The sequence below is a fragment of the Cetorhinus maximus genome, chromosome 5 (assembly GCF_964194155.1).
Source record: "Cetorhinus maximus chromosome 5, sCetMax3.hap1.1, whole genome shotgun sequence".
Classification (NCBI taxonomy): domain Eukaryota; kingdom Metazoa; phylum Chordata; class Chondrichthyes; order Lamniformes; family Cetorhinidae; genus Cetorhinus; species Cetorhinus maximus.
This window is the reverse complement of record NC_135883.1, coordinates 85873793-85897931: the sequence shown is the minus strand read 5'-3', so window position 1 is coordinate 85897931 and position 24139 is coordinate 85873793. Positions and strand designations below refer to the sequence as shown.

At 46.6% G+C, this 24139-nt stretch overlaps 1 protein-coding gene across 1 annotated transcript in view; it reads left to right on the top strand.

Annotated features, from left to right (window-relative positions):
- nkain2 (sodium/potassium transporting ATPase interacting 2) overlaps positions 1–24139 on the top strand; it is a 468973-nt gene that overhangs the window by 407525 nt on the left and 37309 nt on the right. Inside the window, exons 4-5 of the mRNA XM_078542174.1 lie at positions 5372–5432; positions 13715–13796. Coding sequence (XP_078398300.1) covers positions 5372–5432; positions 13715–13796 — 143 coding nt within the window. The remainder of the gene's footprint in view (positions 1–5371; positions 5433–13714; positions 13797–24139) is intronic.

Sequence of the window (24139 nt, the reverse complement as noted above, 5' to 3'; positions counted from 1 at the left end):
TCAAGTAAATCACCAGAGCCTTTGCCTTTAAAATAGTTTTTTTTTCATTTGCAGCCATTAAAGTAATTTGCTTATTTGAACAGTAATTACTTTAATGGCTGTAAATGAAAAAAAAACTGTTTTAAAGGCAAAGGCTCTAGTGATTTACTGGAAATCACCTTCTCAAGTACCATGCTGGCCAAGTGATTTCTTGGAAAAGGCATACTTGCTCCAAGTCCAAGATGAACTTATGGGCCAGAATTTTACGTCAGCATGCAGGGACGAGCCCGGCATGCCAACATGTAAAATGACATGCAGTGACATCGGGCGTGCATCCTGACTTCATCGCACATCATTCAGACCTTTCGTTCAGCGGGCACACAATGGAGGTGGTCGCGTACCTGCTGAACTGTCAAAGGCCTGTTAAGGCTGTTAAAAAACCAATTAAAGTAATTATCAATGCTGCTGTCCAACCTTAACGTTGGCGGGCAAGCGAAGAGCCCAAGCGGCCTTCGTGTTTTTCAGGAAACCTCATCCACGGGTGGGATGACACTGTCACATGAGCTGGGACATGTTCATGAATTTTGAGAAAAAATTTTATTTAATTAATGAAACCTTTATGAAGCCTCATCCCGCCCATGGATGAGGTACCATGAAAAATGCGAAGGCTGCCTGGGCTCTTCGCCTGCCCACCAGTCTTAAGGTTGGACGGGCAGCTCTGTTAATTGTTTTAATGACCATTTAAATGGCCTCAATAAGCCTTTGACAGTTTGGCAGGCGTGCAGCCAACTTGGCTGCGCACCTGCCGAATGAAAATCTAAATGACGCGCGGTGGCATCGGAACGCCTGCCCAATGTCACCGCGTGTCATTTTACGCATTGGCAAGTAGGCCCACAGTTCTTGAAGATATGGAGCAGAATTTAGCCCCTGTCGGGCGGGAAGATGACTGCCGTCCGCCATCAGGGCCGGAAAGCAATTTCACACTGGCAGGTCAATTAAGGCCCACCCAGCATGAAACAGGAGTGGCAGCGCTCGGCGCTGCCTGTGCAGGTGAGGGGAGGAGGGTGAGCGGGGCCAGCGTGAACTTCGTACATGCACACAAGTGTGTGCTTCAGAATCTCCAGTTGCCTCAAGGAGATGAAGAGTTTTTTTTTAAAAAACTCTGTCACATGAGCAGGGACATGTTATTAATTAAAGTTTAAAACTTTAATTTTATTTTTATTTGCTTTTGGAAACCTCATCCTGCCTGTGGTGAGGTTTCCAAAAAAATGCAAAGGCCGCTTGGCTTCTTCGCCTGCCCGGCAACCATAAGGTTGGACGGGCAGTGAAAAATTTAACTTAATTGATTCTTTAATAACCTTAAAAGGCCTTCCAATTGTCTGCGGGCGCACTGCTGACTCCAGCGTGTGCCCGCTGACCGCACTATCGCGTGACTGCGTGTTAACGTCGGGACAATCACCCGACATCAACACACGTCATTTCATGCTCAAGCGGGTTGGGCGCGCACCCGCCCGCCGAGCTAAAAATTTTGCCCATGGTTTCCCAACACATAAGCAACCAAGTATTTACCTCACGCACCTATGGATAGTTAACCTTTTTATGTTGGCGATGTCCTCAGTGGCTGCTAGAAATCTTCCCTAAGTGTAAATCTAAGAATTACATTCTCCTTCGCAACCATTGACATTTTCCAGTCACAGAATTCCTTAAAAACTGGGGCCGCAGGCACTGCTTCTCTGATAACTAAAGGTGCAGCTCTTCTTGTGGATTCTGGTGCACTGGTTAACTTTGGTGCATTCTGATGGGCTTGGAATCTCTCAGTTTGTGCTCCCATTATTCCTCCAAAAAGCAGAGAAAGAAGAAATATTCACGTGAGGAAACATGTTCCGACGCTTTTGCAGGTATTGGGAGAGGCAGAGGAATATTCCTGAAAAGTTAAACTACATCAGTTTATAAAAAAGGCATATTTGTCCTGGAAAATGATCAAAAATCTTATTTTGCAACTCCTGAACTGAACTCCAGCAAACCCTTCATTCCCTAACAACCCTGGACCCTCTTTTAAAGAGACTGGCCTATCACTCAGTGTAATGCAAAAACATCAGGGGCAGAATTTTCATCTCGGCGGGCGGGTGCGCACCCGACCCACTAGAGCGTGAAATGACATGGGATGATATTGGGCGCGCATCCCGATGTCAATTCGCAGTCGCGCGATAGTTCGATAGAATCGGCAGCCCACCCGCCAACAATTAGAAGGCCTATTAAGGTCATTAAAATATTAATTAACTTAAACTTTTAGCTGCCCGTCCAACCCTATGGGATGAGGTTTCCAACAGCAAATAAAAATAAAATTAAAAATTTTACATCTCATTCATAACATGTCCCTGCTCATGTGACAGAGTCACATGAGGGGACATGTTTTATAACATTTTTTAAATCTTTATTTTTTTTTGAAAACTGTTCATCTCCCTGAGGCAGCTCTATCCCTCAGGGAGATGTTCAAGTGCGCATGCGTGAGGTTTGCGCTCACCCTCCTCCCCTGCCCACACAGGCAGTGTGCGTTTCACGCTGCGGGGGCCTTAATCGGCCTGCAAGCATGAAATTCTGGTCCGGCCCCAATCGCGGCTGCAGTTGGCTTCCTGACTGCCCCTTGCTGCCCCCTCCGAGCCCACCCGACAAGGGCAAAATTCTGCCCCAGATGTGTGTACATCTTGTGTTCTGTGAATCAGCTAGTGCTGTATCTTCAATGAAATTATCGTTTCCTGCAGGTGAAAAGATCTGAGCTAGTCTATGTAATGACAAAGAAATGTCAGCGGAGGGATGGGTGGAGCACCCTATTGAGAAGGCTGGGCAGAGGAATGTCAGACCAATGCCAGGTGGAATTGTCTTCACAGGGTTCGAGTCAAGAGAGAGCCAGACGCAGTGCTGTGCTCTCTGCTGGTAAGACACCAGCAGCTACTACTAGGCATTGAACTGACAAAGCCTGTACCAGCACCTGTGAGATGTGGCCTCTAACTTGCTTCCACTCCCTCTCAGGAACACTAAAATGTAGGCAAACATTGTTAAAGATGACCCTTGTACTTCAGGTTTTTGGGTGCTGGGCTGCACTGTCACTTGTCTGCAAGCTCATGATTTGAGTATCTTTTTGGTAAATTTTTCTGTGTCACTCTTGTTCCTTTCTTCCTTCAGCCTTGTTAAAAGCTGCTAATTAGTTCAGATGCTTTTTGAGACTTTCCAAAGGTTTTTGGAATTTTTGTCACCCTATTCTGACACTCCATTCTAATTGTTACATGCAGAATCTTATGTTTTTACTCATAGAATGTTCCCTGAATGGGCAGAAATGTTTGCTCAGTGGGAGGATGCACGCCTGACCCGCTTGAGTATGAAATGACGTGTGTTGACGTTGGCTGAGTGTGCTGATCTCAATGCGCAGTTGGGCGATAGTCCAGCCAGCAGGCGCACGCTGGAGCCGGCAGTGCGCCCGCCAACAATTAAAAGGCCTGTTAAGGCCATTAAGTAAGCAATTAACTTAAATTTTAAGTTAAATTTAAGTTAAATGCGGCCTTTGCATTGTTTTGGAAAACTCATCCTTGGGCAGGATGAAGTTTCCAAAAGCAAATTAAGATAAAATGAAAGTTTTAAAATTGAGTTAGTAACATGTCCCTGCTCATGTGACAGAGTCACACGAGGGACATGTTTTATTACATTTTATTTTCCTCATTTTCTTTTTTTATCAACGCTTCATCTCTCTGAGGCAGCTCTGTGCCTCAGGGAGATTATGAAGCACTCACTCGCGCACAAGCGCGAAACACGCGCTCGGCTGGCTCGCGCTCCTTAATTGGGGGCCTAGCGTGAAATCATAGTCCATTCCTGATCGCAGGTGGCGATCAGCTTCCCAACCGCCCCTGCCCACTCCCACCAAGCCCACCCGCCAAGGGTAAAATTCTGCCCTGTGTCTCCGTATCTCACCTAAAGCAGCACTAATTAGCTGACCTCATAAAATTACACACAAAAAGTGCATTTTCATTTAAATCTGTCTAAAGCTTATTTCAAATTATTTAAGTCTACACTGCACCCATTTAGGAAAATTTAGGCTAATAAATGATATCTGCACACTTCGATGATTTGTGTCACTTTCAAGTTTTTTTATTTGCTGATGCTTACATTGCTTTGATTGATTCTGATTCTAATGTTGTAGCTTTTGTTTAATGACAAATGACTTATGTATAGGTTGAACATACTGCAGAACAGAAACGTGCAAGCTTTTAGTCTTTGTGAACTCCTTAGGTGTGTATTATGGAGCCTTGAGAAATGCCTGCAAAAATTAAATCCATGTTCCCATTAAATTGCACATATCTAAAACTATTGATACAAGTAAGTTGTAGTGTACTCATTTTAGATTTATCCCCCAATGAGGTAATAGCACTATGAACAATATTTTTGAAACCTACAGGTCCACAGTGTGAAAGAGGAGAATCTAGTGAATTGAAAGGAACATATATAGGACTGAAACAAAAACAAAAATACCTGAAAAAACTCAGCAGGTCTGGCAGCATCTGCGGAGAGGAGCACAGTTAATGTTTCGAGTCCGATTTGTTTTGGATTTCCAGCATCCGCAGTTTTTTGCTTTTATATATAGGACTGAGTTCCCTGGAATCCAAGGTCTGAACTGCCAGATCTTGTGCTGTAATTCTGGGTGCTCCTGGTGTGGAAGCTCTTTAAATGGAGATTGATTTCTGTATTTTATGATATAAAAGTGTAATCAACCATTGTGAAGTGTGTCGATTTGTCATTGGGCCATGGATTAGTAAGAGGCATATTATCTTGCAAATCATCTATTCAGTGACTGCAACAAATGAATTTCAAATGGACGGAGTGCAAACTGGGGAACTCATCAGCCTGTACTGATTTCACAAACTACGTGCCAGCAGATGGTTACAGACGTAGCTCCTCATTTGTGATTCCCCATTTGGTGAGTTTATCATTTCAGCTGGGTAATGGTGCAAGGAAGGGTTATAGTGAGGCCCTACCGAAATGAGATGCATCCTTTGGGAGAGGAAGGCTATTTGCCTCTGTTGAGATTTCTAGTGGCACAGGCAAAAAGGCTTTGATACATGTTGCGTGTCTGCATATCTAGCCTTATTTTTAATGCTTAGAAACTTATTAAATTAGTATTCTTTTGCCAACTTCTGATCAAACGAAGCCTCTTTGATTAGGGCAATATGCTGAAACCACTTTAGCAAGGGGCTAGGCAGATGCCTGAGTTTAAAATTTGTATTTGTATTCATATCTCCTGACTGAGAGTTCAGTGCTTCAGCCTTGTAACTACCTGACCATTTCCTTCATTTTGTTCTAGTTTTTGCATTTGTAGGTGATGAATATTTTGTTTCTTTTCCAGCTTCTTGGGCTTGTCTATGCCTGTTACGTTATCAAAGTTGTTGCTGAAGAAGAAGACAGCTGTAAGTACTCAAAATGGCAAGGATGAAGAAAATCAAAAACTCTAAATTTATGCATTTCTAAATTAGATCAGCACAATTATGCTCCTAATGAATACTCCAGTATATTTTGTATTGAGATGAGAGACGACAGCAAATTTCAAGTTCTCAATTCCAACACAAATAGCACTAGAACGTTCATTGTTCATTAACAGCCTGATCAAATTAAATAGTACTGCAACTGTTGTCTTGTAGTATTTTAAATTGTCATGGGCCAGAATCTTCGGCTCAGCGAGCAGGGGCGGGGCCCGCACACTGACGCGTAAAATGACGCGTGGTGAGGTCGGGCGCACATCATTCCGATTTTCAGTTCGGCTGGCGTGCACTGGAGTCGGCTGCATGCCCGCCAAACTGTCAAAGGCCTATTAAGGCCATTTAAAAAGTAATTAAACCACTTAACATAGCTGCCCATCCAACCTTAAGGTTGGCGAGCAGGCGAAGAGCCCAGGCAGCCTTCGCATTTTTCATGAAACCTCATCCACGGGCGGGATGAGGTTTCATGAATGATTTGTAAGTGAAATAAAGATTTTCATTAAAATTCATAGACATGTCCCAGCTCACATGACACTTTCATATGAGGGAACATGTCCTAAATTTTTTTTTTTCTTTATTAAAATTTTTGAAACTCAAACTGACCTCGCTGAGGCAGCTCTGTTCCTCAGGGAGATTTCTGCACTTTTTCACGTGCATGTGCAAAAGAGCGCAGGCCCCAACTCAACCCACTCCCCCCCGCCTGCATAGGGAGCGCTCAGCACTCCCAGGTGCGTGTCACACTGGGTGGGCCTTAATTAGCCCACCCACGTAAAATGGCGGCATGCAGCCGATCGCGGGCAGCAATTGGCTGCGCGCCCGCCCACTCCCGCCCACTCCCGCCCAGCCCCCCCAACGGGGAGAAAATTCTCCCCATGAAAAAATTAGCTTTTACTATACTTTGAAATGTTCACTCCATTGAACAGTTGGAATACTTGCTTGTAGTCAACCACATACTAAAATGAAATAGTACTTCCAACAATCTAAATTTAAACTCAAAGGTTTCTAATAAAAATGCATAAATATTGCACATTCTCTAAGACTGCAATGGTATACTGGTCTCAAGCGTTTTGTGTTGAAGTATAGCACAGCAGTCTATCAACAAATTTATCACTATCGAATTTATCACATTTTCTCTGACATTAAAAAGCAATCATTATATTCAATTTATGTCAGCAAATGTATTTTGACAATTGTTTTTTGGGGTCAGAATAGTCTTCCATATATTGGTGGAGTAATAAAAAAAAGTAACGTGCAAACAAAATGTGCAACTCAACAACAATAATAATTTATATTTATATTGCACTTTTAAAGAAATAAAATGTCCCAAGATGCTTTCACATGAGCATCATTAAAAAAAAAGTTTGACATGAATCCACATATGGAGATATTAGGTCAGATGACCAAAAGCTTGGTCAAAGAGGTAGGTTTTAAAGAGTGTTATAAAGGAGGAAAGTAGGGTGGAGAGGTTTAGAGAGAGTATTCCAGAGCTTAGGCCTGGGCAACTGAAGGAGGACCCATCAGTAGTAGAGTGACTAAAATCAGGGATGCTCAAGAGGCCAGATAATCTTGGAAGGTTATAAGTTGGAGAAGATTACAGAGATAGGAAGGGGCTATGCCATAGAAGGATTTGAAACAAGGATGAGAATTTTAAAAATCAGGGCATTGCTTAACTCAGAGTCAATGGCCAGGATTTTCCGGCCTCGTCATGGGCGGGACCTGCCGCTGGCGAGGCGGCGCCCCAGCCAGAAGACCATTGGCTTGCGGCGGGACCGGAAGATTCAGCGGGTGGGTGCGGAAAATTCCGCCGAATGTCAGCGAACAGAAATGACAGGTGAATGAGACTTCGCATGAGTTAAGACGTACATAGCAGAATTTTGGATGACCTCAAGTTTAAAGAGGGTAGAATGTAGGTGACCAGCCAGGAATACTTTGGGATTGTCAAGTCTAGAGAAAACAAAGGCAGGAACGAGGGCTTCAGCAGCAGATGAACGAAATTGAACAATGTGACGAGGTGGAAATAGGCAGTCTTAGTGATAGCATGAATATGAGGTCGGAAGCTCATCTCAGGATCAAACATTGTGAACAGACTGGTTTAATCCCGGGTTGTTTCCAGGGAGAGGGATGGAGTCAGTAGTTGGGGGATGGTGTTTGGAGTGTAGACCAAAAACAATGTCTTCAGCCTTCCCTGGATATAAAATAAGCAGTCTGATAATTAAAACAGTGGAGGGATCAAGAGAGGTGGTGATGAGCAGAGATGGGTGTCATCGGGGTGCATCAGGGTGAAAACTAATGCTGTGCTTTCAGATGATGTCACCAAGGGGCAGCAGTGAGATGAGAAATAGTAGGGGGCCAAGGATAGATCCTAGGGGGACTCCAGAGGTAATGGTGCAGGAATAACTCCTCGCTTTCCCCCATCCTGATCAGCAGGCCTGCCTGCCTGGCCTCAGCTTCCTGAAAAAAAATTACATATCATCAAGGGTGCTTTGGCATTGAGGTGCCCTCTTCTTTGTGCTGCAGCCTCAGCATTGGTCACCACTAGAGGTGGGGCTGCCAAGGCTGTTGAGCTGCTGGCCCTCTGATTGGGGTGGCAGCTCTGGGAAGAGGGCTGCCAACCTCAATTGGATGGCGACCCCAGTGATGGCCTGTTAATTGGCTACAGCTGGTAAAATGCTGCCCAGGGTCCCACCATCCGCTGGAGTGGGGTCAACTCCTGCTTTCAGCCCCAACAGCAGGATTTGATCCTCATTGGTAAAATCCAGTCCTCTATCTCTCTTTTAGTGATGCTGGACCTACTGGAAATTCTATCCCCCTCATTGACGATCTGCCTGCTAATGTCAGAAAACTCACAGGCAACTGGCCAGTGATAAGATAATGAACCCCACCCATTAAAAGGATTGCAGCCTCTCTTGATTTCTCGTGGACAAGTGGCAAGGTTGCCCTGCCTAATCCACACAAATCCTGTTACCGCAGGAACTCACCATGCCTCCTTCGACAGTCCCTTCCAAACCCAAGACCATTACCATTTAGAAGGACATGGGCAGCAGACACATGGGCACACCACCAACTGGAGTTCTCCTCCAAGCCACACACCATCCTGGCTTGGAAATATATCCCCGCTCCTTCACTGTTGCTGGGTCAAAATCCTATGGCTGTACCTACACCATAGGGATTGCAGCGGTTCAAGAAGGCAACACTCCATCACGTTCTCAAGGGCAATATGGAATGGGCAATAAATGCTGGCCCAGCCAGTGACACCCACATATCATAAATGAATTTTAAAAATCCAAGCTCCCATGAGCAGTATCACAAGAGATAACTAGTAAATGAAATTGACATTTAACTTTACTAAAGTTAGAAATATTTTCTTCATCCAGTTTTAGTGTTTGCAGGAAAGGACAAAGTAAAATCCCAGCCCTATTCTCATTTAATACAAACTGAGTCTCTTAATTCATATTTTGCCCTGACTCTCTTAGAGTGCACACCTCACTCTGCCCCGAGTTATGAAGTGCAATATAGAACACTGGTATAAATGAAGTGCATAAAATGCTCTTGGTTGAGTGAAAGAGAAACAATATGCAATTAGTGTGGGAGTTTCTAAACATATTTACCCCAAGAATTTTACTAGGGTGAAAACTGTGGTGGTGAATTATTGTTGAGTAGCTCCCATCCACTTGCTGTTACTTCAGCCTAAGCCACAGAATCTCAAAACATGTTAATGCCATTTTCCTGAGTTTTTGTTGTGCCTCCCTCAAAATTACAGGAGACAATTGGGAAATTCAGCCTAACTATATATTATTTTTAACTACATTTTATTTTTGAACTATCCAACTTGAATTAGACTTATACAGTGATTTTTGGACAGGTAACAACTCAGTATTATGCAGAAATATGTACGTCTCTCAAATAGATTACTGTACATCATCAATGGCATTACACAATTAATTACAATTAATTGGAGGATAAATATCTGTCGATATAAGATTTCACTGAACCATTTCCCAAGAACATGAAGTAGGATGTTCCTATCAGAATATAACACATACAGCTGAGAATCTGCATCCATTATCATAAGAAAATGAGGTTTAGTGTAAAGAAGGAATTTAGACCAAGCTTTGAGAAATGAAAGTGGTTAAAAAGCTGGGTTGATTAAAGAAGTCACTTGGCAGTGATAGATTTACATTTTCTTTGTTTGTACAATTAATTACCAATGCTTTAAACTGAGAGTCTCAGCTCGTACATGGTTGACATGGGAGGGAAATTGGTTATGGATTGCTGCTTTCGTAAATAATGAAAGTGCTGCAGAAAGTGTTCTCAAGAGACCAGAGTGTAGTCGTATGCAAAAACTAAATGGGGTGAAGGTGTTTTGATGGTTTTATACATGTTAATTTTCTTTGCAGCAGGACTTGTCATGCATGGTTTTAGGACAGCTATACATTTACAGTTTAACCCTTTCATTGATGAGAATTTTTTTAATGGGAGAAATCATAGTGTACTTAGGTTCCATTCAAAAGACTGCCAGCTTCACAAGATTATTATTTGCAAGATAGAAGGTAGCTTAATTAAATTCAGAATATGTTTTAATTCACTGTAAGAATACAGAATTTTTTTTTTACATTTTATTTAAATTCAATTTCATTTTTGAAAAAAAACACAATTTTTGATTACTTTCAGTCCTGGCTTGTCCCCATGGGGATTCTCCTGCAAAGGAATCAGATCAAGAGTAATTAAGGCTGAATTTTGCCCACATACCAATTTAGATCATTCCATCGGTCACTATGGGCAACCTTATTACAGTTTAAATCATATTCAAATAGAAATAAACCAAATTTAAATTTGTGCAAGATAGGAGCTCCTGCAATGTATGAAAAATTTGTAATTTCTCACATTAATGGCTTTTAGAAAAATATTTAATAACCTAATAAATGAAAATGGCATCATGGCTGTTGTAATCGTCATTCTGATGACGGTAATGAATCAGTCTTTTTATATTGTGCTAGGCACACAGCAAAAATGTTTTACTGTAGCCTTGCTTTTTATGTATAATTACTTATGTTTGATGCAATATTGCAAGCTACTTTGAGCATATATTTTTCTTAATTCTGTCCATTGCTGCCCTCCTTTGTTATAAATGGCACACAAAAAAAAGCAAAAGGAATTTAGACAAAGTGCCAGCTAATCTAGGAAACACATTCTTCCATCTTGGAAAATTGTGCCTCTGGGGTTCAGAAAAAAAATTCAATGAAACTTCAGTAATATTATCTGTCAGCTAAAACTAAAAATTAAAAGTTACTTATTCATTTTTCTACAAAATTATGTATCACTGTTGTTGAGATATTTCATATTTAGTCAGAGGATCTGCTGCATTATAAAACAGTTCCATAAAGAGAAGAATCCTTTATGGTCCTAGAAAACAGCATCGAAAAAGGCTTCTAATCAACTGAACAGTTAAGCAGATGTACTACATGGAAAAACATGATAACCAAATTCTTTTTTTGATAAATTCCAAGCACGTTCTCAATGATTGGAGTTTCTGATATGTTTTAACTGATTGTTGGTTGGACACTGTCACAGCTCAAAAACCAACCAGCATTTCTAGAACACATTTAATGTCCTAAAATACTACAACGTGCTTCATATTTGGGGGTAGCGGGAATAGAAGGGGAATTAGAGAATGTGGTCCAAAGCACAAGAGAAGAGGTATGTTTTGAAGAGATTTTTGGAAGTTCTGAGGGGTGTAGCAAGGCAGAGAAATTTAGAGAGAGAATTCCAGAGTGTGGAGAATGATGACTCAACCATTAATAGAAGAGTTGATGGGAGCATGGGGGAAGAACCGGAGCCAGGAAGCATATGATATGGGCAGGAAATTAAGGCTGGCAAAGATAGTGTGATGAAAATCAGGCGGGCATTCTGCTCCACCAAATTACAACCCAAGTGATGACGGTGGAAATCTAAACCAGGGTATAGATTGGTTCCTCTGATATCTCAAAAACAACAACTTGCATTTATATAGCACTTTTAAGATTGTAAAAGGACCCAAGGCACTTCACAAGAGCATTATCAAACTAAATTTGACACCAAGGCCTGGATTTTCACTCCAGAGGTGGGTAGCGCGAGTCACGATATCTCTCACTTGCCGCACCTGCCTCAGGAGAAACTCACCCAAGTGGCAGGGTCTTCACTCCAGGGTTGGGAGCCAGGGGCTGGGGGGTGGCAGGGAAGGTGCAGGATACAATCAGGTCCGCTGTCCTTGGATGCAGGTGGGAGGTGGCCACAGGGGCTGTGGAGTGATGAGGCAGGCTGTTTAAAAGGATAGAAGGATTCTTCTCTTTGTGGGACTGTTTTATAATGCAGTAGAACCACTGATTCATGATTTTTTTTTAAATGCACAAGTAACTTTTCTTTTTAGCTTTATCTGACAAATAATATTTACTGAAGTTTCATTGAATTATTTTTTCTGAACACTAGAGATAAAATTTTCCAAAATGGAAAATTAAGTGTCTCTGGTAAATTATTTAAATTCCTTTTGCTTTTCTTTCTCTCCCAACCCACTTGCCACCCTTTGCCCTTACACCCACCATGCCAGCCCACCCAGCATCCACCAAGAGCAGACTTCAGGAGCCATGTTGAGATGAAATAAAATAAAGTTCAAAATATCTATTCCAGCCTTTACTATAGTAAAAAAAAACACTCCCATCCCAAATGTTCAAAACATTTAATCCTTTATAAAAACAAACAGGCTTATTCATAACCCCACATCAAAGAAGAATCCTTTAATAATCTCCCTGAGCTGTCAATCAAACTGTGAATTTAGGATCCCCTACTGAAATAATGATGGGTTGTGGAAAGCAGCCAAGCAATAATAAAGACATGGGGGAGTATTTTTCCCTCATTGGGCGGGCTCGGTGGGGCTGGCCGGGAAGCTGACCACTGCCCGCAATTGGGGCTGGACCGTGATTTTATGCTGGCAGGCCAATTAATGCCCACCCAGAGTGAAACATGAGCAGCAGTACTCAGCGCTGCCTGTTTGGGGGTGGGGGGAGGAGGGTGAGCACGAACTTTGCGCATGCACACGAGTGAGCATTTGAAAATCTCCCTGAGGCACAGAGCTGCCTCGGAGAAATGAACAGTATTCAAAATAAAAAATAAAGGTTTATAAAATGTTATAAAACATGTCCCCTCATCTGTCACATGACCAGGAACATGTTATTGATAAAATTTAAAACATTTTATTTTATTTTTATTTGCTGTTGGAAAAATCATCCCTCCCATGGATGGGGTTTCTTAAAAAATGCAAAGGCTGCTTGGCCTTTTTGCCTGCCCACCAACTGTAATGTTGGATGGTCAGCGAAAAATTTCTTTTAGTTACCTATTTAATGGCCTTAATAGGCCTTTTAATTGTCGGCGGTTATGCTGCCAACTCTGACGCGCGCCTGCCGACCAAAATATCACATATGCATGATGACGTCAGGATATGCACCCAACGTCATTGCGCATCATTTTATGTTCAGTCTGGTCAGGCGTGCATCCGCCCGCCGAGCTTAGGGTTTTGACTATTGAAACATGGCTACCTAAGGTGGAGCAATTAAAATTTGGAAGGCACAAGAGGCCAGAATTAGAGGAGTGCAGATATCTCAGAGGGTTGTAGGACTGAAGGAGGTTACAGAGATAGGGAGGAGCATGGCCATGGAAAGATTTGAAAACAAGATCTGAAATCTTTTAAATCGAGGCTTTGCTCAACCTCGAGCCAATGTAGGTCTAAGGGTGGTGGTCAAAGTGGACTTGCTGTTCGTTAGGATACAAGCAGCAGAGTCAAGTAGTCTATCAGCTCAAAGACAATAGAGGGGTGAAAAAAGTACTGGTAAAGTAGATCTGCATGTCATCATTATACACTAAGATAAAAGCAAAAAACTGCGAATGCTGAAAATCCAAAACAAAAACAAAAATACCTGGATAAACTCAACAGGCCTGGCAGCATCAGCGGAGAGGAGCACAGTTAACGTTTCGAGTCCGAATGACCCTTCAACATATGGAAGCTAATGTATTCTTGGATGATGTCACCAAGGGGCAGCATATAGAAGAAAAGAAATAGATTATGAGAATCTTGCATTAATTGTATTACAGCGAGAAGATTTTTTTTGTAAACACAAACAGGAATTTGTTAAATAATCAGTGCATCCAATGGAATCTAATATAGTTTCTCTTTTACACAATAGTTGATTTCATAGGAGGATTTGACTCATACGGCTACCAGGGCCCACAGAAAACATCTCATTTACAGTTGCAGCCCATGTACATGTAAGTAGATCTTTTAGCTGCACTTTCTTTTTTAACTTAAGATTCCACCATGCTTTCTTTATTTGAATTGACTATACAGGTGATTTCAAAGTGCTGCAATGTTCAATAAAAGAGATAGGTTTCATTCTTTTAAATTTCAAGAGTGAATTTCCATGGGAGCTCTCCTAATCATCTGTCTTGATCGCAGTGGAGGATCTGAAGAAACCCCAGAGAAATTAATGTTGTTCCTATTTAGTTATGTTATATCAAAGAATCATAGAATATATTGGATGGAATTTCCCGTGCCCACTGGCGTTGGGTGTGTTTGACGGCACAAGTGGACTGTATGGTGAAAAGGCCAGGAATGTGTTTCACGACGTCGTGAAACCAGTTTGCAATCGTCCACTCAGCCCGTGGATGGCGTGCCTTGTTTCCCGCCATTGGACGTTGGGAAACTCATTGTAAAACATCTGAATATGGCCAGCCTGCCGGAATCATCCCACCATTCCCCCCAAAAGCTGGATCATCCGCCCATGTCAGCATGATTGCACAACGACATGCTTCACAACAGCATATATAAGGCGTGCACTTGGCGGGCTGCAGTTTGAGGGGAGCTCAGAGATGAGTGCACAGCAACATTGCGCAGCGCTCACCTGAGTCACTTGTTGGAATTCAAGGTTGAGGCGCATTAGGGCGGGGGGGGGGGGGGGGGGGTGGAGGGGCAAGGGCTGCCCTGAGGTTGAAGGTAGTGCACAAGCAGCCACGCATTAGGGAAACCTTGTAAAAAGTGATAATTCCTCTGCAGCTGAGACAGTTTAGATGCAACCACATTGACATGCACTGAGTCAGGTCTCTAGCTTATCTGCCCATTCAAGCAACGCAGAGGCATGAAATTGCCACCAAATGCTCCAGAGCTCTTCAGCCCTGGGCACAGACTGCAAACTAATAAGTGTTTGAGTGGACTGCAGAACAGTTAGATGACTGAGCACGTTGTACAATCTCCTTGCTAAAGCAGTCACTGGTGGAGGCGCTCACTGCCCCTTGCAATGTCATTCAGAGAGCAGAAACGACGGAGAAGAGAGCAATGGAGGTGCCTGGCTACACAGAGAGAGGAGCAGAACCCTAAGGAAGAAGGGGCAGCTGGGGTTCCCACAGCGCCACAGCGAGCTGTCATTGGTTGGCGCCTAGCTAGACACAAGGTCTATAGACGCCGCCTTTCATTGCTGACCAACAACCAGTGTCACCAAAGACGGGGCATGTCTAGGGAACTGGTTGCTCACATCTGCCAGCTACTGCAGGATTTGGCGCCGAGGAGACATGGAGGGCATCCACTGCCAGTGGCCATGAAAGTGACTGTGGCGCTCAATTTTTACACCAGCAACTCCTTTCAGGGCTCCACAGGTGGGATATCACAAGCCTCCACCCATAAATGCATCCATGAGGTCACGGATGCCATCTTCGCGAGGGCGCATTTTGCCCTGAACCAAGAGAGCCAGGAGGCAAAAGTGATTGGAGTTGCTCAGATCTCGGGTTTCATACAGGTGCAGAGTACGATTGACTACACTCATTTGGCACTCAGATCTCCATTCCAACAAGGGGTCACCTATGTCAACCACAAGAGTTTCCAGTTGCTGAATGTGCAGCTGGTGTGCAACCACCCCAAACGCATCCTGCAGGTCTGCGCATGGTTTCCAGGGAGTGTCCATGACTACTACATTCTCAGTCGGTCACAAATCTCTGATGTCTTCCAGGGTCCACAGAGGCTGCAGGGTTGACTCCTTGGGGACAAGGGCTACCCACAGAGGATGTGCCTGATGACACCCGTGCAGCAGCCTCAGACTGCAGTAGAGTGAAGGTACAATGAGGCAACTCACAACTTGGTGGAGCAAACCATCAGGATGCTGAAAATGAGGTTCCGGTGCCTGGACCAGTCTGGTGGAATCCTGCAATACAGTCCGCAGAGAGTGTCATGCATCATCGTCGCCTGCTGTGCCCTTTACAACCTGGCGCTACAACAGGGAGAGGATCTGGCTGAGGAGGAAATGCAGGAGCTGGAGGTCTCTTTCGATGAGGAGGATGTCAACAGGGATGAGGGTGAGGAGGTCCTAAAAAGGAACGATGACGGCGCCCTTCCACTGGCCAAACAAGGCAAGCGTGCTTGGGAGGACCTCATAGCTGCTGGATTTATGGAGGGTGATGACGATATGCAGTGAGGAGACACCATGGATCCTCACATTGCATCTATGAACGTTTGACTCCAGTCTGGTTTATGGCAGCGCAAATACCCTCTGTGAGAATGCTCCCGTCATGGAGATGCAGTGGAAGCCATAATAGTTGCTCAATTGCAGGAGGATGTTGATGTCATGCAGTGAGGACACTCCATAGATCTTCACATAGGGCAGAATCTTCGGGTCGGTGAGCGGGGGCGGGCCCCTCTTGCCAACGCGTAAAATGACATGCGGTGACATCAGGCGTGCGTCCCGATGTCATCGCGCGTCATTCAGATATTCAGTTCAGCAGGTGCACACCGGAGTCAGCTGCATGCCCACCGAACTGTCAAAGGCCTATTAAGGCCATTTAAATTCCTATTGAAATAATTAACTGAGCTGCCGGTCCAACCTTAAGGTTGGCGGGCAGGCGAAGAGCCCAGGCGGCCTTCGCATTTATCATGAAACCTCATCCATGGGCGGGATGAAGTTTCATGAAGGTTTTAAAACATTGATGGAAATTTTTAATAAAATTCATAGACATGTCCCAGCTCATGGGACACTGTCACATGAGAGGACATGTCTTTAATTTTTTTCCTTTATTAAAATTTTTACAAATCAAAGTAATCTCCCTGAGGCAGCTCTGTGCACATGCGTGAAAGAGCGCAGGCCCCAACTCAGCCTCCTCCCCCCACCCACACAGGGAATGCTCAGCACTTCCGGATGTGCGTCACGTTGGGCGGGCCTTAATTGGCCCGCCCGCGTAAAATGGCGGCACGCAGCCGCTCCCGCTCAACCCCCCTGACAGGGAGAAAATTCTCCCCATAGGGCATAATTTTCAGTTTGACATGCGGGGGGCGAGCGTCTGGACGTCACCATGCGCCATCGCGATATTTTGCTGGGCAGGCGCGCGATGGAGTTCGACGAGTGCCCGCCATTAATTAATGGGCCAATTAAGGCCCTTAATTCATCAATCGATGGCAATTTTTAGGCGCCCGTGCGATCTTCATGTCGGCGCACGGGCGCAACGGGCAGGCGGGTAAGAGACTTTTCTGTGAACCTCATCCACAGGTGGGATAAGAGGGCTCAGCGGGGTTGTCAATCTGCTTTGTGGATTATTTATTGGAGAAAGTATTTTAAACTTGCCTGTGTGATCTGCAGCAGTTCAGAATGCATTCCAGCAACTTTCTGTGTACTTTGAAACTTCGGGTCAGCACTCTGCAGTCAGTAATCTTTAGCGGGCCTGCAGCTTTCCGGAGGCCTCCCCTTAGCCATGTCCATTGGAGGCAGCTCCTCTGAGGAGGAAGAGAGGGCTAGACGGAGGAGGAGGTCAGGAGAGCACATTCAGCCTCCAGGGGAGCCACCTTTGGGAGTACAGGCGCAGGCACAAGGGGCGCAGGGCCAATAGGTAGTCCAAGGTGGAAGACGCCACTATCCTGCTGCCAGGGTATACAGGCGGCAAAGTAGCTACCTCAATATGACTGAGGTGCAGTCCCGAAGGAGGCTCCGACTATCAAGGGAGATAGTCAACTATATCTGTCAGATGATTGGCCCTAAGATCCCTCCTAACGGTGTGGGTGGACTCCCCATGCCAATGGCTCTGAAGGTCACAGTTGCCCTCAACTTCTATGCCTCTGGCTCCTTCCAGGGCTCAGAGGGTGATCTTTGCAGTGTCTCCCAATCAGTTGTCCACACTTGTGTCAAGCAGGTCACAGACGCTCTGTTCAGGCATGCATAGACCTTCATCCACTTCTGCTGGGACCAGGCAAGCCAGGCATAATGAGCCAGAGGCTTCGCGGCCATTGCTGGCTTCCCTCGTGCCCAGGGTGCTATAGACTGTACACATGTGGCCATCAAGGCACCAGAAGGTGAGCCCGGTGCCTTTGTCAACAAGATGGAATTCCACTCCATGAATGTGTAGATAGTATGTGATCACAGGATGCTGATTCTACAAGTCTGTGCAAGGTACCTTGGCAGCTCCCACGACGCCTACATCCTCAGACACTCCCAGGTGCCGGGTCTCTTCAGTGCTCCAGCCCGGCTGAATGGATGGCTGCTGGGTGACAAGGGCTATTCGCTCAGAAGGTGGCTCATGATGCCTCTCTGCCATCCAATATCAGAAGCTGAGAATAGGAGCCATGCCTCCACAAGGGCTGTGATGGAGAGAGCCATCAGTCTTCTCAAGATGTGCTTCTGATGCCTGGACCGCTCAGGGGCCGCACTCAAGTACCCCACAGATTGTGTGTCAGTGATAGTGGTTGCATGCTGCGCTCTCCACAATCTTGCGCTAGAAAGGGGGGATGCAGTGGATGATGAAGACATTGACGCAGTGTCTGCAGCTGCACACGATGAGTCCAGCACTGATTCTGAGGATGAGGAAGCATAGGGGAATGCTGAGGGGCTAGACACTGACCCGAGATACACCAAGGAGGCAGGGACACCCAGGAGGCTTTAATCCAACGAACCTTCAGCTAGCACAACACAAATGGATCAGCAGGACCAGCCTTGCCTGGCGCTTCCATACTCAGCACCTAAGTGCTAAATCTGCCAGGTCATCAGCAGGAACTAAGGGCTTTGGACATAAATTTGAATGTCGAACCAAATACTCATAACATTTCTCTTAAACATACACATGCAGAACAAACGAGCCATCCTCAGCCATGGTAACACATCTGATTTTTATTGTAAACATCAGATGTCCTCACAATTCCAAAACAATACTTTAAGCAAACAAAATAAAATTATAAGGACCTAATCTCGGGCCAACACAAAAGCATCAGTGGGAAACCCATAGTGTGCCTAAGGTACCTTATGTTTTCGTTTCCGTGTACTATATCTTGGTGCTGTCCCATCGCTCGGAGTGGCTGACTCTGCTGTCCTGTTGGCCTCGATGACCTTGACGGTCGTCCTCTGGCCCGTGGAGCCTGTGCTGGCCCCACCCGGGAGGGATCTGCCAGTTCCATAGCTGGCATCTCCCCAGTTGTCGCAGCCTCACCGAATGAAGCGGTCACTGGGAGAGGGGCAGAGCAGCTGGTGCCCTCATCTGGAGCACCATGAGAGGAGCCCGCAGATACGACAGGCAGCTGCTGCGCTGATGTGAGGTCGCCTCAGACCTCGCTGCTCACCATGGATAGATGGGCAACAAGCTGGGAAGCTTGAAGCCCACACCATCTCCCACATTGGCACTGACCAGCTGTGGCCACTGGTGCTGTGAGGGCTTGCAGGTCCGAGCATATCCCCAGGAGGACCTGATTGTTCTCCTGGAGGCGCCTCTCCACGAGAGTCGCCACTCTCTCCATGGAGGAAGCATGACGCTCTGCCATGAAGCTCACTGCATCAGTGATGCTCCACGTGGACTCCTCCATCATGAACACCAAGCGAAGCATAGCCTCATGTATCACTCCCAGATGCTCCCGCACACCCAGCCACATTTCTTGCAGCTGCTGCATTGCAGACAACTCCAGAGGCACATCATTAGGCACTGATTGAGCATGTGCCTTGTCCCCTGCAGTCCTCCAACTGCTGCCGTCATTGGCACTCTCTGACTCTGCCAGCTCCTCCAGCGAATGTGAAGTGCCCTCTCCACTGTGCCCCGGGACACTAGCCGATGTTCCAATGCCCACCGAGGTGCTAGTATCTGCGCTGGTGCCTGCCTCGCAGAAATGGTGTGACGCAGGTGACACTTGAGAGCCCTCAAGTGTGAGAGGGGCCGGCCATGCTCTGATGATGCTGAAATGAACAACAAGGACAGTGGATCAGTTAGCTTATTATGCGCGCAACCTTCAAGAATCAATGGACACAAACATCGGTGGGGTGGCAAATAGTGAGGAGGATAGCCTTACATTACAGGCGGATATAGACGGGCTGGTCAGATGGGCTGACGAATGCCAAATGAAATGTAATATGGATAAGTGTGAGGTGATGCACTTGGGCAGGACAAACAAGGCACGGGAATACATGATGAATGGTAGGACCGTGGGAAGTAATGAGGATCAGAGGGACCTTGGTGTGCATGTTGACTGGTCCTTTAAGGTAGCGGGACAGGCACATAAGGTGTTTAAGAAGCCAAATGCCATACTTGCCTTTATTAGCCGAGGCATAGAATATAGGAACATGAGGTAATGTTCCAAGTGCAGAAAACGCTGCCTAGGCCACAGCTATAGTTCTGCGTGCAGTTCTGAAATGCACTTTACGGGAGGGGTGTGATTGGAGTGGAGAGAGCGCAGAGGACATTTACCAGGATGTTGGCTGGCCTGGAGAGTTTGACTTATGAGGTGAGATAGCATAGACTGGGGTTATTTCCCCTGGAGCAGAGGAAATTGAGGGGCGACATGATTGAGGTATATAAACTTATGAGGGGCATAGATAGGGTCGACAGAAAGGAACTTTTCCCCTTGGTGGAGGGATCAGTAACCAAGTGGCATAGATTTAAGGTAAGGGGCACAAGATTTACAGGAGATGTGATGAGCAACTTTTGCACACAGAGTGTTTTGGGGATGTGGAACGAGCTGCCTGAAAGGGTGGTAGACGCAGAAACCCTCCTAACATGTAATAAGTATTTGGATGTGCACTTGCGATGCCATGGCATACAAGGTTATGGGCCTAGTGCTGGAAAATGGGATTAGAATACTTAGGAACGTGTTTGACTCACGCATCCTCAAAGGGCCAAAGGACCTTTTTCTGTGCTCCACACCTCTGAATCTATCACTTTGTGACCGATCAATGTTGCAGCAATAACAAATTAAACAATCATCAGTGCTATGGATGTTGGGAGGACATTGCAGATCTCACTGTTGGCCTCAAATACCTGGCTGTTCCACCCCAGCCTGACCGACACCAGTTGACCGACACCAGTTGACCTGGGTGCATGGCACCTCTCCAACTCAAGGGCTTCCTGTTGGAAGTGGCTTAACACGAGGAGGTGAGCCTGGCCGCCTCCAGTCCTCGAATGTTCCGACGCATTATGAGCATTCTTCTCCTGAGAAAGAGAGAACACCATTCATTGTGGAAATTTGCACATGGACTCTGCACGCGCACGCCACACCCCAGCCAGAGTGGCCCATATCAAGCCTCCAGTGCATTCTCTCCATGCTACTGCTGATCAGTCACACAAAGATAGTACACCTGCTCCCAACCTCCCCCAATGGCCACCTTGGACACATGCTGCGTACATCACTTTAGGAACCACACGGCCTTTGCTCCCATAGCATGGAGGCACAACTACATGCAGCGTTGAGGGCAGCAGATGGTTCTTGGCCATGACACCTTGAGGCTCCCCTTCCACCTTCTCATCACCCTGAAAATGACATGTGTTGGAGTTCTGAGTATGCGCCTAGCTGCACCTCCTGCAGGTTGCCCCCAGACTAGTCATGTGCGACTAAGAGCAACACATGGTGCGGGGGAGAACTCATCTCCTCATGAACCACTCAGGCTGATCTAAGCATGGGTACTATATGTTTGCCCACCCAGCATAGGAAAAATGCCCAACATGATTCAATGCAGTCACGACAGTAAGACTTTGGAGGGTCCTCAAAGGCTAAGGCTATCTGCCGGGTTAAATGCCCAATGCCAACATGGCACTCGCCCTTCCAGAGAATAACAAATTGTTGAAGTGCTTATGGCACTGGATTTAGGTGCGCCGCACCATGTCGAGGGAGCTCACCACCTCCGCCACCTACTCCCAGGCACGTTTCGTCATGTTGTGGGGGGGCCTCCGCCTCCCATCCTGGGGGACCAACATCTCCCACCGTGCTTTCACCACCTCGAGGAAGGCACCAAGGCATTCACCTGAAAAGCGAGGGGCGCATTGGCCCCCCGCTGGCCTACCCTGCTCCTGTGGCAGACCCTGCAGCCTGCCCTGCCCCTGTGGCAGACCCTGCAGCCTGGCCTGCGCCTCTGTCCTTCCCTCCAGCCTGGCCTGTTCGGCCGACCCCCTGTGATGCGCCCTTGAATTGTCCATTGTCACTAGCCTACAGGAGTCTGCCAGGCCTTCTTTTAAATAGACCGCCGGGTCGCCGTTGGACCCGGTGGTCTGTGCACGCCCGCCGCCGCCCACACACTCCCGCTATCCACGGGAGTTGGCAAGTACGCTCGGTGGGCCTTAATTGGGCTGCCCACGTAAAATGGCGGCGCGGACCCGATCGCAGGCGCCAATCGGGTCCACACCCGCCCGCACCAGAACTCGCGTTCCCCCCCCACCAAAACAGAAAATTCTTCCCATAGTCTCAAAGAATGTCTGGCCTGTCTGGCTGAGGGCAGCTCACTTGTGCTCTGTGATCAGGGTCATATCCATGAAACTTTAGAAGCTCCTGATCCTTGTCCGCCTTCAGCACCTGACCCCTTCAGGAGTACAGCGTTACTGGTCACAGATGCTGAAGAGATGGGGGCCAGCCCCACCTTAAAGGTGCTGAGCGCACACAGAGAATGACGGAACTCTGTGACACCTGCCCACTACATTCTGGCAGCAATGACCAGCACTGCCGAGGTGCAGGCATCATTAATGTATCCAGGGAGTGTGAAGCTGGACCATCACTTTGGTCTGAAGGTTGCATAAAGTACAGGGAAGAGGCGCTGGACTGAGACACCTGCCTTTATCGTGTGCAGTAACATTTCACATCTGACTGACAAGAACACAGCTCATCAGAACAAGGAGACATAGGTAGGGAGACATTCTTGAGAGTTTATTTACAATAGTGAACATTACGTACAAGTGATTAACACCCCTGCCCAACTGTACAACTACATCTTCTTAACTTTCTAAACCCTGCCTCTTTGTCTTGGCGCTCCTCAGACATCCAAACCACAGGTGGAGGCAGCCTGCTGACTGCTACGCCCAGCCTGTGACGACTTTGGCAGGCGTCCTCTGGAGAGCCCCAGACTGCTTTCAGTGTCCTGGTGTGTGGCAGTGGCACCCTCCTCGGGCCCCAGAAGGAAAAACAGTGCAGTCTAGTACTCTTATTTCCCACGTTTTACTGTTTTTACCTCTTGGGTGTGGAGCTGGAGCTGCTGAGGTCACAGGAAGAAGGGATTCGGATGGACCGGACACTCCCAGAGTTACCTGGATGGATGGCTCCAGGGGGTACACCTGCTGATCCTCCTCCCTATGGGTGTCCGGGTCCCCAGACTGATTCCTTGAGGAGCAGGGGTAGCTGAAGTGAGATCGAGCTGCCCCGCACCTCTCTCGCGTACACACGGTTGGAGGTCAACAATCGCATCAGCGATGGAGTTCACCCACGCAACAGTTCATGTGCGATGTCCTGGATCAAGGTCTCCATGGCAGCTGCCATCCTACCAGTGTTGACCTTGGTGGGTTGCAATGCCGCTGCTATCACCTCAGCCTGAAGGCGGGCAGACTCCTCCTTCGTGCTTTGCAATCTCAGGAGTGCAGCGGACATCCCTTCCTGATGTTTCCGAACTTGCCTTTGCAGCTCCAGCAACTGTGACATGACCGAGTCCAGAAGCTTGTCATCTGACTCAGACTCAGCAAATTTCTGGCCTCCAGCAGTCCTCCGAGTGCCCGGGACCAGGGAAGTACCTGCCTCCGCCTGCTGTGGATCAGACAGATCAGAAGAGGCAGTCCTCTTTTGCAGGACGTTAGCACTGACCACCACTCCCACCACCTCCCAAGCCAGATTGGTAATGTTCCTGCCTATCTTGCAACCAGAGTGGGGGCAGAGGGCATCACGGCAGGACTCCACGGTGTCCAAAAGGCACTCGAGGGACATGCCGTTGAACCTGGGAGCTGCAGTCTTTCTGCCTTTCAGGACCATGTCTTAGTGCAAATATAGGGCAATTCCGCCCATCCGTTTTTTCATTGTTTGTAACCTCTCCTATAAATGCTTATTAAAAAAGCAGTGACTATGGCTGTAATTGTTTTCTGCACAGGTCATTTTATTTATTTTCCTATGTAGCTGTGTTGCTGCAACAAAGTCATTAAGCCATTTAAAATAAACAACCTTGACATCATCACAACTGTACACTAAAACCAGTAAATAGAGAAATTCCAACATTAAGGCCCGGATTTTCGCTCCACGGTCAGGAACACAGAGACAGGCCATTTCCCTGCTTCACCAACCCAACCTGGGAAAGGGAGGCCCAGAAGGTTGGATTTTCATTCTGGGGTGGCTGGTGGTAGAGGGGTGGTGAGGGGTCGGGCTG